General features: G+C 44.0%; 1 protein-coding gene across 1 annotated transcript in view; it reads right to left on the bottom strand.

Moving 5' to 3' along the window:
• The window catches only part of MTPAP (mitochondrial poly(A) polymerase), a 42,165-nt gene that overhangs the window by 8,091 nt on the left and 18,050 nt on the right, over nucleotides 1–16,024 (bottom strand). The window contains exons 2-5 of the mRNA XM_069729638.1: nucleotides 14,535–14,698; nucleotides 10,049–10,267; nucleotides 5,104–5,328; nucleotides 1,263–1,474 (exon numbers count right to left, since the gene is read on the bottom strand). Coding sequence (XP_069585739.1) covers nucleotides 1,263–1,474; nucleotides 5,104–5,328; nucleotides 10,049–10,267; nucleotides 14,535–14,698 — 820 coding nt within the window. The remainder of the gene's footprint in view (nucleotides 1–1,262; nucleotides 1,475–5,103; nucleotides 5,329–10,048; nucleotides 10,268–14,534; nucleotides 14,699–16,024) is intronic.

The following is a 16,024-nucleotide window of genomic DNA, read 5'->3' as shown; positions in this document are numbered from 1 at the left end:
TCCTGTCACTGACAAAAGGAGCAGTACGGCACTCGACACTGCAGAGCAACCGTATATTAACCCATGGAGCTTTTTTTCAGTTTTGTGTTTTCCTTTTTCGCTCCCCTCCTTCCCAGAGCCATAACATTTTTATTTTTCTGTCAATATGGCCGTGTGAGGGCTTATTATTTTGCGGGACGAGTTGTACTTTTGAAAGACATCATTGGTTTTACCATTTTGTGTACTCGAAAACAGGAAAAAAACTCCAAATGCAGTGAAATTGCAAAAAAGTGCAATCCCACACTTGTTTTTTGTTTGGCTTTTTTTGCTAGGTTCACTGAATGCTAAAACTGACCTGCCATTATGATTCTCCAGATCATTATGAATTCATAGGCACTAAACATGTCTGGGTTATGTGTTATCTAAGTGGTGAAAAAAAATTCCAAACTTTGCTAAAGAAAAATATAAAAATAAATAAAAATACATTATTATTATGATTTATATAGCACCATTGATTCCATGGTGCTGTACATGAGAAGGGGTGACATACAAGTTACAGATATCACTTACAGTAAGCAAACTAACAGTGACAGACTGATACAGAGGGGCGAGGACCCTGCCCTTGCGGGCTTACATTCTACGGGACGGTGGGGAAGGAGTTGATTTTTCTTTAAGTTACAGAGCTTCAAATAGTTTTTTTTTTCCCCCTTTGCAATATCGGCCTTTGTAGGGGGAAAAAAAAAAAACTTTTATAAATGAGGTGAAAAAAAAAATCGTTAACGAAAAGAAAAAAAAATGTTTTTTTAACTTCTCACCTTTACATATTTTCATATAGGACAAGCCATAGTTAGGATCATTGTGTTGAGGCCAAGACTTTTGTCTAAAACTTGTGGGGCGAAAGAACATTTTGGGGGTATGGTTTGAGCAATGTGTGTACGTGAGTGTCTCATACTTGGTGGACGGGTGCAGGATCTGACTGCTAGTTACCTGCGCTACTTTGGAAATTGGACCGGACTAGTGCACGGTGTAACGGGTTCACATACGGGGGACCGTGGGAACAATGACCCATGTGCAGTATTAGCACGACGGCTAACATTGGGTCTGTGTCCGGTCCATTCCCCATACAGACGACACACCCTTAGCTGTAGAAGCACGGTCATAGATGAGACATCTGTATCCAGCTATCCGGAAACTTTCCTCCCAGTCCTGCATGATCGCACATTCTGAAGGGTTTCTATAAAAGCGCTACAGAATAAATCCATTTTTCATGCAAACGTACTTACTTATTGTCGGCTGTCAGGTCACACTGGAGGCCCGAGGGCTGGTGGGAGAACCGTACTAGAGGGCAGCGGGCGTTGAGAATTTTGTGTACTTCATTACACCCGGGGCCAAAACTGTCTATACATTCACCAATGACAGACAGGATCTTCTGCTGCGCCGTTCTTCCCGAGGAGACGCGCCTCATCCAAAACTCTGCAGTGTAAGCGCCTGTGCTCTGTGGACACAAATAACAATCCATGAAGCCATCAGGATGTCTCCGCTCTGAGGAGCTGCACAGTGTTCCACCTCCATTCTCAATTATTACTAGATTAGTGAATTCACTCCCACAGTCTGGATCCTCATCTGTAAGTTATGCAGAAATCAAGCACAGGCAGCATCTCTCTCTGGAAAGTCCAGGGCGCCTCCATGCACCACTAGCCCTGGCCAATGGCCCCATCATTGCGCTTCAGAATCAGGAGTCAATGAATCTCTCTGGGTGGAGTTATGGAAAATTGCAGTCATTTGCCTCTTCTAATCTTATTCTAATCCAGGACAACCAATTTTATTTATCATTTTAATTTGTGGGGCTTCACAGGTTTCTGAGTCGAGACCGGAGGGCATGTATACAGCGGCATGTGAAAGTTTGGGCACCCCTGGTCAAAATTACTGTTACTGTTAATAGTTACGCAAGTTGATGAAATGATCTCTAAAAGGGCTAAGGTTAAAGATGATACATTTCCTTTGTATTTTAGGCAAAAAAATTATATATATTTTTTCATATTTTACATTTTAAAAATTACAAAAAAGGAAAATGGGCCACCAATACTTTGGGCACCCTGCATGGTTACTACCTAGTAGAACCCCCTTTTTCAAAGTATCAGAGTTTGTTAACACTTTGTAGCCATTTTCATCCATTCTTCCTTGGAAGATTCCTCCAGTTCTGTGAGATTCCTGGGGCGTCTTGCATGCTCTGCTATTTTGAGATCTAGCCACAGATTTTCAATGATGTTCAGTTCAGAGGACTGCGAGGGCCATTTGTAGAAGACATCTTCTATTCAACTTCAGCTTTTTTTTTTTTTTTTTAACAGATGATGTTTTGTTTGCATCAGGAATTTGTAGAAATTTAATTGAATCCATTCTTCCCCTCTACCCATGGAATGTCCCTGGTGCCATTGGCTGCAAACACAACCTCAAGGCATGATTGATCCACCCCAATGCTTAATGGTAGGTGAGATGTTCTTTTCCTTAAATTCGTTGCAGTTTTGTCTCCACACATATCTTTGATCATTGTGGCCAAAGAGTTCTATTTTAAACTCATCGGTCCACAGGACTTGTTTTCAAAATGCCTCAGGCTTGTTTAGATGTTCTTTTGCATACTTCTGAAATGGAATTTTATGGTGAGGATGCAGGAGAGGTTTTCTTCTGATGACTCTTCCATAAAGGCCATATTTGTGCATGTGTCTCTGAACAGTAGAATAATATAGCACAACTCCAGAGTCTGCTAAATCTTTATGAAGGTCTTTTGCAGTCAAGCAGGGGTTCCGATTCACCTCTCTAGCAATAATATTAGCAGCTCGCACTGATATTTTGCTTGGTCGTTCAGACCTTTACTTCACCTCCACTGACATTTCTTAATTACATTATAAACTGAGGAAAGGACAACTTGAAACCGCTTTGCTATCTTCTTATAGTCTTTCTCCTTCTTTGTGGGCCTCCAACATTTTTATTTTCAGAGTGCTATGCAACTGCTTAGAAGAATCCATGGCTGCAGTTTTTTGGCACAAGGTTAGAGGAAGCTGGGTTTTCATGAAGCTGGGAAACTTCCCAACGATGATGGTGAACAAGTCATAACCCTAACAATTCTCCAAGGGTGCCCAAACATTTGAATTGACCCATTTTCCTTTTTGTAATTTTAAAAATGTGAAAGATGAAAAAAACATTTTTTGCCTAAAATACAAAGGAAATGTGTCCTTTTTAACTTTAGGCCTTTTATAGATCATTTCATCTTCCACTTGCCTAACTGTTCACAATTACAATAGTTTTGACCAGGGGTGCCCAACCTTTTACATGCCACCGTAAGTTATACACATGCCAAACACAAACAGCAGCAGCGGAGACTGAGAAGTAGACCATGGGAAAGAAAGCACAAAACAAATTTTATTTTTTTTTTTTTTTTAAATAAAATACAGAAAGGGATGAATAATATTTCAAAGGGAACAACCATTTTTATCCCCCATGCACATTAGACTAAGGCCAGCTAGTTAAGGCCTCTTTCACATTTCCGTCTTTGCTGTCCGTCGCAATGCGTCGTTCTGTGCAAAAAACGTATCATGCAAAGTTGCCCGCAGGATGCGTTTTTTGCACTTAGTCTTGTATTACCGACGCATCCCGACGTATGGACACAAGTTCCATACGTCGTGCACTGGATGCGTCGGTATTTGGCAGACCATCGTAGCGAAAAAATGTTCAAGGGAACGTTTTTTCGTACGTCGGGTCCTGCATTTCCTACCGCGCATGTGTGACCGGAACTCTGCCCCCTCCTCCCCGGAACTTTAGAATGGGCAGCAGATGCGTTGAAAAACTGCATCCGCTGCCCACGTTGTGCCGAATTTTCACAACGTCAGTCGGTATGTCGCGCCGACGCTTAGCGCGGCCGCGTACCGACGGAAATGTGAAAGAAGCCTAACAAACAGAATCAATCAACAGTCTAATGTGTATGGAGCTCATGCCTCCTCCCTGACAGATGATGGCAGAGAGGAGGATCCAGCATGTCCGAGAACAAAAGAATTGGCCTTTGGAAATCAAACAGGTAAAACACAGACAGACAAGTCCAACAGCAGCCCTCTCACAGTCAGACGAGTCCGACGGCAGCCGTCTCACAGTCAGACGAGTCCGACGGCAGCCGTCTCACAGTCAGACGAGTCCGACGGCAGCCGTCTGACAGGCAGACGAGTCCGACGGCAGCCGTCTGACAGGCAGACGAGTCCGACGGCAGCCGTCTGACAGGCAGACGAGTCCGACGGCAGCTGTCTGACAGGCAGACGAGTCCGACGGCAGCTGTCTGACAGGCAGACGAGTCCGACGGCCGACCAATGGTCATTTAATGGCCCATTTAGACGGAGTGATCAGAATTCAATGAGTACAGAACACTTTGCCAATTATTGACTTGTCTCAGCAGGCCTTTAAAAAGAAAAAAAAAATACTTGTAGGAATGTAAACTATGGACAGTGTTTGGTTTTACACTGCATGAGAGACACAGAAGTAAGGCTAATATTTCTACTTTAATTACGTAATTATGCGTAATTAGGTCATCTTACACATGCTAGAATTAACAGAGGTCTGTCCTGGAGGGAAAACATTTGTATTTTCTATACAGGATGATGCGTCTGGGCTAAAGTAATCTTTAGAGATAAAGCAAAGACTGAAATCTTTGAAGTGCTTTGCTGCCACGTTAATGGAAAGCTTATGGGTAGGGTATGCTAACAACACCTAATCAGTGGGGGTCAAAATGTGGAACCACACATTGTTATATCATCACTGGACAAACAGTGTGTCCTTACAAAGTGACATTGCCAGCATGCCAGCCGGGGTACAAGGAACTGCAACAAAGTCCCATCAATTGTATGGGTGGTGTTGTAACTACAAGAACAGGAGGAGCTCGGAGAAAAGAGGACGTTTCCACACACACATTATATATTGGGGGTTTTTGGTTAGCCCATACATAGCACCCTTGTCCGTGGACTATGTCCTGAGATTGCAACACACACACGTTATTTACTTGCCGGCTGCGGTATAACAAGCTTACTGCACAGAATCAGTCACTTGCCACAACCAGACAATGATTTCCTACGTCCGCCGTCTTACCTTTCCAGATTTGTATGCTTTTATATCTTCCAAATTTAAAAACAAGTCCAAATCACAGCCCATTTTTCCAAATGAATTTACACTGGACCCATAGAGATGCACCGTGGCTTCTGGGAAGTAAGCGGTGGCGATGTCGCTTATCAGAGAACTGACCAAATAGCGGAGCCTGATGCTTTCCTCTGTTAACTGGAGCTCGTCTAGGAGCATCTGTGCCTGGTCTTCTATCTGATTGACAGGAAAGGAGTCAGAAAAGTTAGCAAGCAAAAATATATAAATATACTGAGGATAGCTGAGCCATATACAGGTCCTTCTCAAAAAATTAGCATATAGTGTTAAATTTCATTATTTACCATAATGTAATGATTACAATTAAACTTTCATATAGTATAGATTCATTATCCACCAACTGAAATTTGTCAGGTCTTTTATTGTTTTAATACTGATGATTTTGGCATACAACTCCTAATAACCCAAAAAACCTGTCTCAATAAATTAGCATATCAAGAAAAGGTTCTCTAAACGACCTATTACCCTAATCTTCTGAATCAACTAATTAACTCTAAACACATGCAAAAGATACCTGAGGCTTTTATAAACTCCCTGCCTGGTTCATTACTCAAAACCCCCATCATGGGTAAGACTAGCGACCTGACAGATGTCAAGAAGGCCATCATTGACACCCTCAAGCAAGAGGGTAAGACCCAGAAAGAAATTTCTCAACAAATAGGCTGTTCCCAGAGTGCTGTATCAAGGCACCTCAATGGTAAGTCTGTTGGAAGGAAACAATGTGGCAGAAAACGCTGTACAACGAGAAGAGGAGACCGGACCCTGAGGAAGATTGTGGAGAAGGACCGATTCCAGACCTTGGGGAACCTGAGGAAGCAGTGGACTGAGTCTGGTGTGGAAACATCCAGAGCCACCGTGCAGGAAATGGGCTACAGGTGCCGCATTCCCCAGGTAAAGCCACTTTTGAACCATAAACAGCGGCAGAGGCGCCTGACCTGGGCTACAGAGAAGCAGCACTGGACTGTTGCTAAGTGGTCCCAAGTACTTTTTTCTGATGAAAGCAAATTTTGCATGTCATTCGGAAATCAAGGTGCCAGAGTCTGGAGGAAGACTGGGGAGAAGGAAATGCCAAAATGCCTGAAGTCCAGTGTCAAGTACCCACAGTCAGTGATGGTGTGGGGTGCCATGTCAGCTGCTGGTGTTGGTCCACTGTGTTTCATCAAGGGCAGGGTCAATGCAGCTAGCTATCAGGAGATTTTGGAGCACTTCATGCTTCCATCGGCTGAAATGCTTTATGGAGATGAAGATTTCATTTTTCAGCACGACCTGGCACCTGCTCACAGTGCCAAAACCACTGGTAAATGGTTTACTGACCATGGTATTACTGTGCTCAATTGGCCTGCCAACTCTCCTGACCTGAACCCCATAGAGAATCTGTGGGATATTGTGAAGAGAAAGTTGAGAGACGCAAGACCCAACACTCTGGATGAGCTTAAGGCCGCTATTGAAGCATCCTGGGCCTCCATAACATCTCAGCAGTGTCACAGGCTGATTGCCTCCATGCCACGCCGCATTGAAGCAGTCATTTCTGCCAAAGGATTCCCGACCAAGTATTGAGTGCATAACTGAACATTATTATTTGATGGTTTTTTTGTTTGTTATTAAAAAACACTTTTATTTGATTGGATGGGTGAAATATGCTAATTTATTGAGACAGGTTTTTTGGGTTATCAGGAGTTGTATGCCAAAATCATCAGTATTAAAACAATAAAAGACCTGACAAATTTCAGTTGGTGGATAATGAATCTATAATATATGAAAGTTTAATTGTAATCATTACATTATGGTAAATAATGAAATTTAACACTATATGCTAATTTTTTGAGAAGGACCTGTACATCATCTAGAGAAATCAGAGGGTTATCGAGGACTTATTATTTTTGTATATGGAGCTAAGCACTAACAGACAGGTAGCTGCTAACTACCTGGCTATTCTCCACAGGGACAATATCTGCCGGCTCAGGAAGTGATTCTCCTACTTCATTTCAACAGAGGAAGCTCTTCCTCTTCGTTCTGTCGAAGAGGCGTCCCAGTAGATGTTATGCCGATTGACAGCCAGCTCCCTGCAGTTTGGCAGCGGGGAGCTGTTTGTTTACTTGCATTACATCAGCAGAGATGCTCATCAACAGAGCACATCAAAAGAAAAGATGTTGCTCTGCTGACGTGATGGCGGAAGAGATTGGAGCCAGGTTGAACAACCACCTGCCAGTTAGTTTTGTATTTGAGGCCAAGAACTAATAAAAGTCCTGGATAACCCCTTTTAGCTCGGTGCACACTGCTGCAGCTGAACCCTATGTTTGCCATATAAGCAGGGAAAACTTCCCAGTGAATATATCAGACATAACCTTAAGATTCCCGGTCACTATAAAGAGGCCAAAGACTATCCTTATGGCCTATATGGGGCCGCAATACCTTTTTTCTATCAGGAGAAAGAGTAGCAAAATACACTTTTCCATAAAGCAGCCATTGCAAAAACACTGCATACTTGGAGCCATTGTCTCGACACCTACAGTCATGGCCAAAAATTTTGAGAATGACACCAAAATTATATTTTCACATGATCTGCTGCCCTCTGGTTTTTATTAGTGTTTGTCTGATGTTTATATCACATACAGAAATATAATTGCAATCATATTATGAGTACCAATAGGTTATATTGACAGTCAGAATGAGTTAATGCAGCAAGTCAATATTTGCAGTATTGACCCTTCTTCAAGACCTCTGCAATTCTCCCTGGCATGCTCTCAATCAACTTCTGGACCAAATCCTGACTGATAGCAGTCCATTCTTGCATAATCAATGCTTGCATTTTTCCAGAATTTGTTGGTTTTTGTTTGTCCACCCGTCTCTTGATGATTGACCACAAGTTCTCACTGGGATTAAGATCTGGGGAGTTTCCAGGCCATGGACCCAAAATCTCTGTTATGTTCCATGAGCCATTTAGTTATCACCTTTGCTTTATGGCAAGGTGCTCCATCATGCTGGAAAAGGCATTGTTGGGCGCCAAACTGCTCTTGGACGTTTGGGAGAAGTTGCTCTTGGAGGACATTCTGGTACCATTCTTTATTCATGTGTTTTTAGGCAAGACTGTGAGTGAGCCGATTCCCTTGGCTGAGAAGCAACCCCACACATGAATGGTTTCAGGATGCTTTACAGTTGGCATGAGACAAGACTGGTGGTAGCGTTCACCTCTTCTTCTCCGAATAAGCTGTTTTCCAGATGTCCCAAACAATCGAAAAGGGGATTCATCAGAGAAAATGACTTTACCCCAGTCCTCAGCAGTCCACTCCCTGTACCTTTTGCAGAATATCAGTCGGTCCCTGATGTTTTTTCTGGAGAGAAGTGGCTTCTTTGCTGCCCTCCTTGAAACCAGGCCTTGCTCAAAGTTTCTCCGCCTCACAGTGCGTGCAGAAGCACTCCCACCAGCCTGCTGCCATTCCTGAGCAAGCTCGGCACTGCTGGTAGTCCTATCCCGCAGCTGAAACAGTTTTAAGATACGGTCCTGGCGCTTGCTGGTCTTTCTTGGGCGCCCTGGAGCCTTTTTGACAACAATGGAAGCGCTCTCCTTGAAGTTCTTTATGATGCGATAGATTGTTGACTGAGGTGCAATCTTTGTAGCTGCGATACTCTTCCCTGTTAGGCCATTTTTGTGCAGTGCAATGATGGCTGCACGTGTTTCTTTAGAGATAACCATGGTTAACTGAAGAGAAACAATGATACCAAGCACCAGCCTCCTTTTAAAGTGTCCAGTGATGTCATTCTTACTTAATCATGACTGATTGGTCGCCAGCCCTGTCCTCATCAACACCCACACCTGTGTTAATGGCTCAGTCACTAAAACGATGTAAGCTGCTCCTTTTAAGGCAGGACTGCAATGATGTTGAAATGTATTTTGGGGGTTAAAGTTCATTTTCTGGGCAAATATTGACTTTGCAAGTACAGTAATTGCTGTTAAGCTGATCACTCTGACATTCAGGAGTATATGCAAATTGCCATTAGAAAAAATGATTCAGTAGACTTTGGAAAAATTAATATTTGTCTCATTCTCAAAATTTTTGTCCATGACTGTACAGTACCTCCAACAAGAGTGTCAAATGCATTGTGTACAGGAGTGAAAAAAACCTTAATGGTCAGCTTTATAGATGTCCCCTGCAAGGTTGTGGAGTCAGTAAGCCAAACTACCGATTCCACAGCATTGGCCACTACTGAGCATGTACATACAGTGCAGCACAGATTCATCTCAACTATGACTCCACAGCACTGGTCACTACTGAGCGTGTACATAAAGTGAATCTGTGCTGCATCTCAACTACGACTCCACAGCACTGGTCACTACTGAGCATGTACATACAGTGCAGCACAGATTCATCTCAACTAAACATTTACAGCATGTCCTATATTATACTACTGCACCAATAGAGTGAACTATCAGAGGAAAAGTATAATAGAAACACGTCACCACTTCAGTATTTTTCACCCACTCCTGGTTTTGGCTTACAAATATTGGGGTAAAAACTCACCAAATGTGCAACGTGTGCACACGACCTTATTCCTCCTTGAACTGAATGAATAAATTAATTAACTATTGGGTGTCACCATTTCCTTACACTGTGTCCCAACATGTTCTGCCACTGTCAGCAGTGTGTCAGAGCGTTTAAAGACTGCATAAAACTGATAGAAGAAATAGTTATACCTGTGTAATTTTTTTTACATTTCCAGGAACAATAACTGAGGAACAGCAGGTAGACATTGCAAACCAGGATGATTTATTTTATGGTCCTTAAATATAGAAACCTTTTCCTGCTGTATTTGTCTTTTGCATTACTTCCTCAGATGAATCATTAGAACGCAGAACGAGGTTTAAGCATTTTCAACTTACGTTCTCAGCGGTGGATAATTTCTCTATTAGATTGTTCATGGGCAGAGAGGTCTGTGGCCAACACTTTGGAAACTGCTGGCCCGCATTTGTAGTCTTTACTCTGATATATCTGGATTTATACGGCACTACATATACATCCTCATCGCTAGGGATCTTGGTTCCCGATAGGAGTGATTCTACGCTTTGTAGATCCACAAACTCCACAACTGCGTGCGTGCCCTAGAAGAAAACACAAGGCAGAAACACACGGTGCTGTGAGAACAGTATTAAGAATACAGGAGAGACCAATGGCACAGAAAGTGTGATGGGGGGGCCAGAAGTAGTTGTATATTGGAGTTGAGGGTATTCTGTATTCTGCTGCTTAGATTGAGTGGCAGAAAATTGGTAATAGTTTCCCTGGTAGCTCAGTGGTTAGCGCTGGGTTCTAATCCCACCAAGGACGACATCTGCAAGGACTTTGTATGTTCTCCCCGTGTTTCCTCTGGATTTCTCCCACTCTCGAAAGACATATGGATAGGGAATTTAGATTGTGAATCTCAATGGGGACAGTGATAATGGGGTCTATAAAGCTCTGCAAAAATAACCCCTTCAAGACGCACCCCTTTTTCGTTTTTCGATCCCCTCATTCCCAGAGCCATAACTTTTTTACTTTTCTGTCAATATGGTCATTTTTGCGGGACGAGTTGTACTTTTGAATGACATCATTGGTTTTACCATGTCTTGTACTGGAAAACGGGAAAAAAAATTCCAAAAGCGGTGAAATTGCAAAAAAGTGCAATCCCACACTGGTTTTTTGTTTGGCTCTTTTGCTAGGTTCACTAATGAACTGACCTGTCATTGTGATTCTCTAGGTCATTCCGAGTTCATAGACACCAGACATGTCTAAGTTATTTTTTATCTAAGTGGTGAAAAAAAATTCAAAACTTTGCTTAAAAAAAAAAATATATATATATAAAAATGAAAATTACGTCATTTTCTGATACTCGTAGCGTCTCCATTTTTCTGGATCTCGGGTCAGGTGAGGGCTTATTTCTTGTGTGCGGACCAGACGTTTTTAATGATATCACTTTTTTGCAGATACGTTCTTTTGATCATCCGTTATTGCATTTTAATGCAATGTCGCGGCGACCAAAAAACATAATTCTGGCATTTCAAATTTTTTTCTCACTATGCTATTTAGCGATCAGGTTAATGCTTTTTTTATTATTATTGATAGATTGGGCGATTCTGAACGCAGCGATACCAAATATGTGTAGGTTTGATTTTTTTTTATTGTTTTATTTTGGATGGGGCAAAACGGGGGTGATTTAAACTTTTATATTTTTATTTTTTTTTTTACTTTTGCCATGTTTCGGCTAGAAGCTGGCATAGCCTGATCAACTCAGCTACATAGCAGCGATCATCGGATCGCTTCTATGTACCTGAATTGCAGGTGTGCTATGAACGCCGACCACAGGGTGGCGCTCACAGCAGGCCGCCATCAGTAACCATAGAGGTCTCAAGGAGACCTCTGGTTACTATGCCAACGCATCGCTGACCCCCGATCATGTGACGGGGTCGGCAATGCGCGCATTTCCGGCCGCGCGGTCGGAAGCGGTAGTTAAATGCCGCTGTCAGTGTTTGACAGTGGCATTTAACTGGTTAATAGCGGCAGGTGGATCGCGATTTCACCTGCCGCTATTGCAGGCACATGTCAGCTGTACAAAACAGCTGACATGTCGCGACTTTGAGGTGAGCTCACCGCCGGAGCAGCATCAAAGGGGGAGACACTACATGCGCAATACTAGTACGGTGCATGTCGTGAAGGGGTTAATGGTTCTATATAAGCAACGCATAATGAACTTGTGGTGACCTCCACCATCAGCAGACAGCATTTGCTATCAGCCATTGCAGCAGTAAACCCTTAGATGCCGCAGTCCATAGAGCCAACATCATCCAAGCAGTTAGAAGCCGCCTGTCACCACCCCTAGCAATGATGAGGAATAAAGTATACAAAACTATATAAATTAGGTATTGCTGTCCATAAACACACTAAGGCCTCTTTCACACTTCCTTCTTTCAGCTCCCGTCACAATCCGTCGTTTTTTGAGAATGCAGGATCCTGCATTTTCTCAGACTTGTATTAGCGACAAGATTGTGACGGATGGCCATCCATTTCATCCATCGTGCACTGGATCCTGCATAAAAAAAATGGTCCGTCGGGCAGAGAAAACGTTCAGAGGAACGCTTTTTCTGCCCGTCGGAAAATTGGTCAGCGACGCATCCTGCGCTGCCCGTCACTGGCTACAATGGAAGCGTCGCTGTCTGTGAAAAGCAGGAATCCATTGACGGGTCCCGCCTTTTCAAAGAGCATGCGTGGAAGAATGTCCCGTTAGGGAAATTCTCTCTCGCTCGCTTTCTCTTTTTACTATTGATGCTGCCTATGTAGCATCAATGGTAACAAGATATAATGTGAAAAATACCAAAAAAAAAAAAAAAAAAAAAAAAAAAAAATCGCAGTATTCACACCTACCGGCGTTCCCGCGCAGCGTCACCGATGTTCCCGGCAGCTAGCGTTACTTCCTAGTAATACATTGCAATACTTCTCGCGAGATTTCGCAATGTATCACTAGGAACGCTAGCAGCCGGGAGTAGGGTTGAGCGACTTTTACTTTTTTAGGGTCGAGTCGGGTTTTGCGAAACCTATCTCAAAAGTCGAGTCGAGTGAAATCTCTCTCTCTCTCTCTCCCTCGCCCCGCAAAGCTGATGTTACACATTTCAATTCGGTTCAGCACGCAAATGAAAAGATGCCGATAGGCTTCCACGCCCCTAAGACCTATGTCATCACTCTGCCCACACTCCTTCATTGGCTTGAAAAATGGCGCTAAACACGTCATACGAAACGCGACTTTGGCGCGAAAGTCGCGTACCGCGTGGCCGACCCCACACAGGGATCGGGTAAAGTTTCATGAAACCCGACTTTGCCAAAAGTCGGCGACTTATGAAAAAGAACGATCCGTTTCGCTCAACCCTAGCCGGGAGCATTGCTGCGCGGGAACGCCGGTAGGTGAGAATACTGAGATTTTTTTTTATCCTTGTTTGTGTTGTGTATGCGTTTTCCCAGCAGAAAACAGCTGCAAAGACGCATACACAACAGGTGCACATAGCCTCGATGGGTCCGTCAGACAGACGGGCCCAGTGCACACGTTTTCCATAATCTGCACAGGATCCGTCATTTCAACGTCTTGACGGATCCTGTGCAGATTTGGAAGACGGAAGTGTGAAAGTAGCCTAAGGCTTGGGTCACACGACTATGTTCTACAAATTGGTCTGATTATGATAACTGCACTCCGATCAGACTCTCGGACGTGGAGAATTAAAAAAAAAAAAAAAACAAATGTTTCACCATCTTCTCCATTCACTCTGTCCAAGAAAATCAGACTGCACTCGGATATCATCTGATGTTTTCCACGGATCCATGGACATGAATGGGGAAATGCCAACCGATTGTCGGAGACAAATCAAGCATGCTGCACAGCTCCAAAGTATAACAATGGGGACGAGTGCTGTCTGTCAAAGCCACAGATACCACACTCTTATACGGTCATCTGCACGAGCCCTAAGTAGCGAGATAAAGTTAACATGTAATTTTTACTGCACAGTGATCACTGTGCAGTACACCCACAACTTTCTCAAAAAGATTTCGATCCACAATTTCCTGTTTTCTGATATATTATACATTAAATTACCGTATTTTTCTAACTATAATGGGCAGTTTTTTCACCAAAATTTTGGGTGGAATATGGGGGTGCATCTAATAGTCTGACTCTAGCTTAGTGGGGGAGGGGTCTGCAGCGGCAGGAGTCGGGCGACGCAGTGGTCCCTGTGCTGGGAGTAGGGGGTGTTCAGAGGTACAACGCTGCAGAAATGCTGTGAAATTCAGACTGGCAGCAAGGGGCGCTTGGCTGTTTGAGAAAGCTCGGAGGTCCTGCACTGCCATGGTTTCAATGTGATGGACTCCACGAAAATGGCCACTGGAGGAGGCACATGCGCCGATTGAATTCTCAGCCGAGTAAAACCGCACACCCTCGTCTACCAGCCTAGAATGGGACCCGAAACACCTCCTTTGTTCCTGCATCACCACCACCTCCGGTAAGCTGGATTTGGACTGTAAAATTAACCCCCGTTTGACGCCTTACATTTCCCCCCCCTATTTTCGTCTTATGGGCCGCTGCATCTTATAGTCCGTAAAATATGGTAATCTACAAAAATACCACAACTCTTTCCCGCAAACAACGAGCCCACAAATGACTTAGTTGATAGAAAAATAAAAAATGATGGCTCTTGGAAGTTGAGAATGAAAAGAAAAAAAAAACTTGATGGTAGCAAGAAGTGAATAATACGGGGCGTCTTCACGGGCCAAAATCTGCGATGCCCATCTTCTATTTCACGGGTCATTATTATTAGACTACAGAGAATCAGTGACGACCATGGAGCCAATACTTACATTGCTGTCAAAGAAGAAGTGGCTGGCCACCTCCCCGTGCTGTGCCAGATACTGCAGGAACTTGGTTTCGTGGATCTTGGGTGGGCAGCTGATCAATACTGAATGCTTGGCTTGTTCATGTCGTACGTTCTGCACATCTGAAAAGTTGGTTTTCATGATGTGATCTGTGAACAGAATAAAAAGATCAACAAGATGGATCAAGTGCAAGTGCATGCAGTGGTGCACAACAGAAATCACTCTGCAGACTCTCCTCTGCATGAACCTCCTCATCCAATGTATGCGAGCCGAACTTGGACCGCAGAAGCACGAGGTCACATGGAGCGTCCGCGGTACAGGCTATATGAATATTGTTCCCTTTAAAAGGAATATACCCCAAATGACCTATGGGGCACACATCCCCACTCCTGCGCCCGGGGCACATCCCCACTCCTGCCCCTGGGGCACATCCCCACTCCTGCCCCTGGGGCACATCCCCACTCCTGCCCCTGGGGCACATCCCCACTCCTGCCCCTGGGGCACATCCCCACTCCTGCCCCTGGGGCACATCCCCACTCCTGCCCCTGGGGCACATCCCCACTCCTGCCCCTGGGGCACATCCCCACTCCTGCCCCTGGGGCACATCCCCACTCCTGCCCCTGGGGCACATCCCCACTCCTGCCCCTGGGGCACATCCTCACTCCTGCCCCTGGGGTACATCCTCACTCCTGCCCCAGGGGCACATCCTCACTCCTGCGCCCGGGGCACATCCTCACTCCCGCCCCTGGGGCACATCCTCACTCCCGCCCCTGGGGCACATCCTCACTCCTGCCCCTGGGGCACATCCTCACTCCTGCGCCTAAGTGTAGTAAAAGGAGTGGAGGCTGCGCTAGCTCTCTCCATGTATTGCTATGGGAGTTCAATATTTAAAACTCCCTGTTGTCAGATGTAAACAGTATTTGGCTAAGTTCACACGCTGTGTAATTGATGCTTTTTTTTTCAAAGGCAAAACCTGCTTTCTTGGCAGTGGGAAACCTGCCTTTAAAAGAGCTGGTTTTGCTTATTTTTTTGTTGCGTTTTTTAAGCATTTTTTTAAGCATTTTTGTCAGGGTAAATTTGTCTCTTGTGCATGCTGATTTTTTTTTTTTTACTGAACTATCTACTGTAATTCTACTTCAACAGGTTTTGGCATAAAAAACACAGCAAAAACTTATACCTGTGTTTTTTGCACTGCTCATTGCGTTTAATGGGTGAAAACCGCTGAAAGAAGTGACATGCTGCATTCTGCAAAACCCCAGATTATGTACAAAACACTGAGGACAAAAAAAACAAGCTGTGTGCATGAGATTTCTGAAATCTCATACACTTTGCTGGTACTGTAAAACACAGCTAAAATGTGCTTTAAAAAAAGCCGCAAAAAACTCACATCAAAAGCGCAATGTGTGAACATAGCCTAAGGAGGTGGAATTCCATGTTCTTGGGTGCTGCAGACCAGCTCCTATTCTCTTCAATAG

Source organism: Ranitomeya imitator, chromosome 6 (assembly GCF_032444005.1).
Source record: "Ranitomeya imitator isolate aRanImi1 chromosome 6, aRanImi1.pri, whole genome shotgun sequence".
Classification (NCBI taxonomy): Eukaryota; Metazoa; Chordata; class Amphibia; order Anura; family Dendrobatidae; genus Ranitomeya; species Ranitomeya imitator.
The sequence above is the reverse complement of the archived record's forward strand: the minus strand, read 5'-3'. Positions and strand labels throughout refer to the sequence as shown.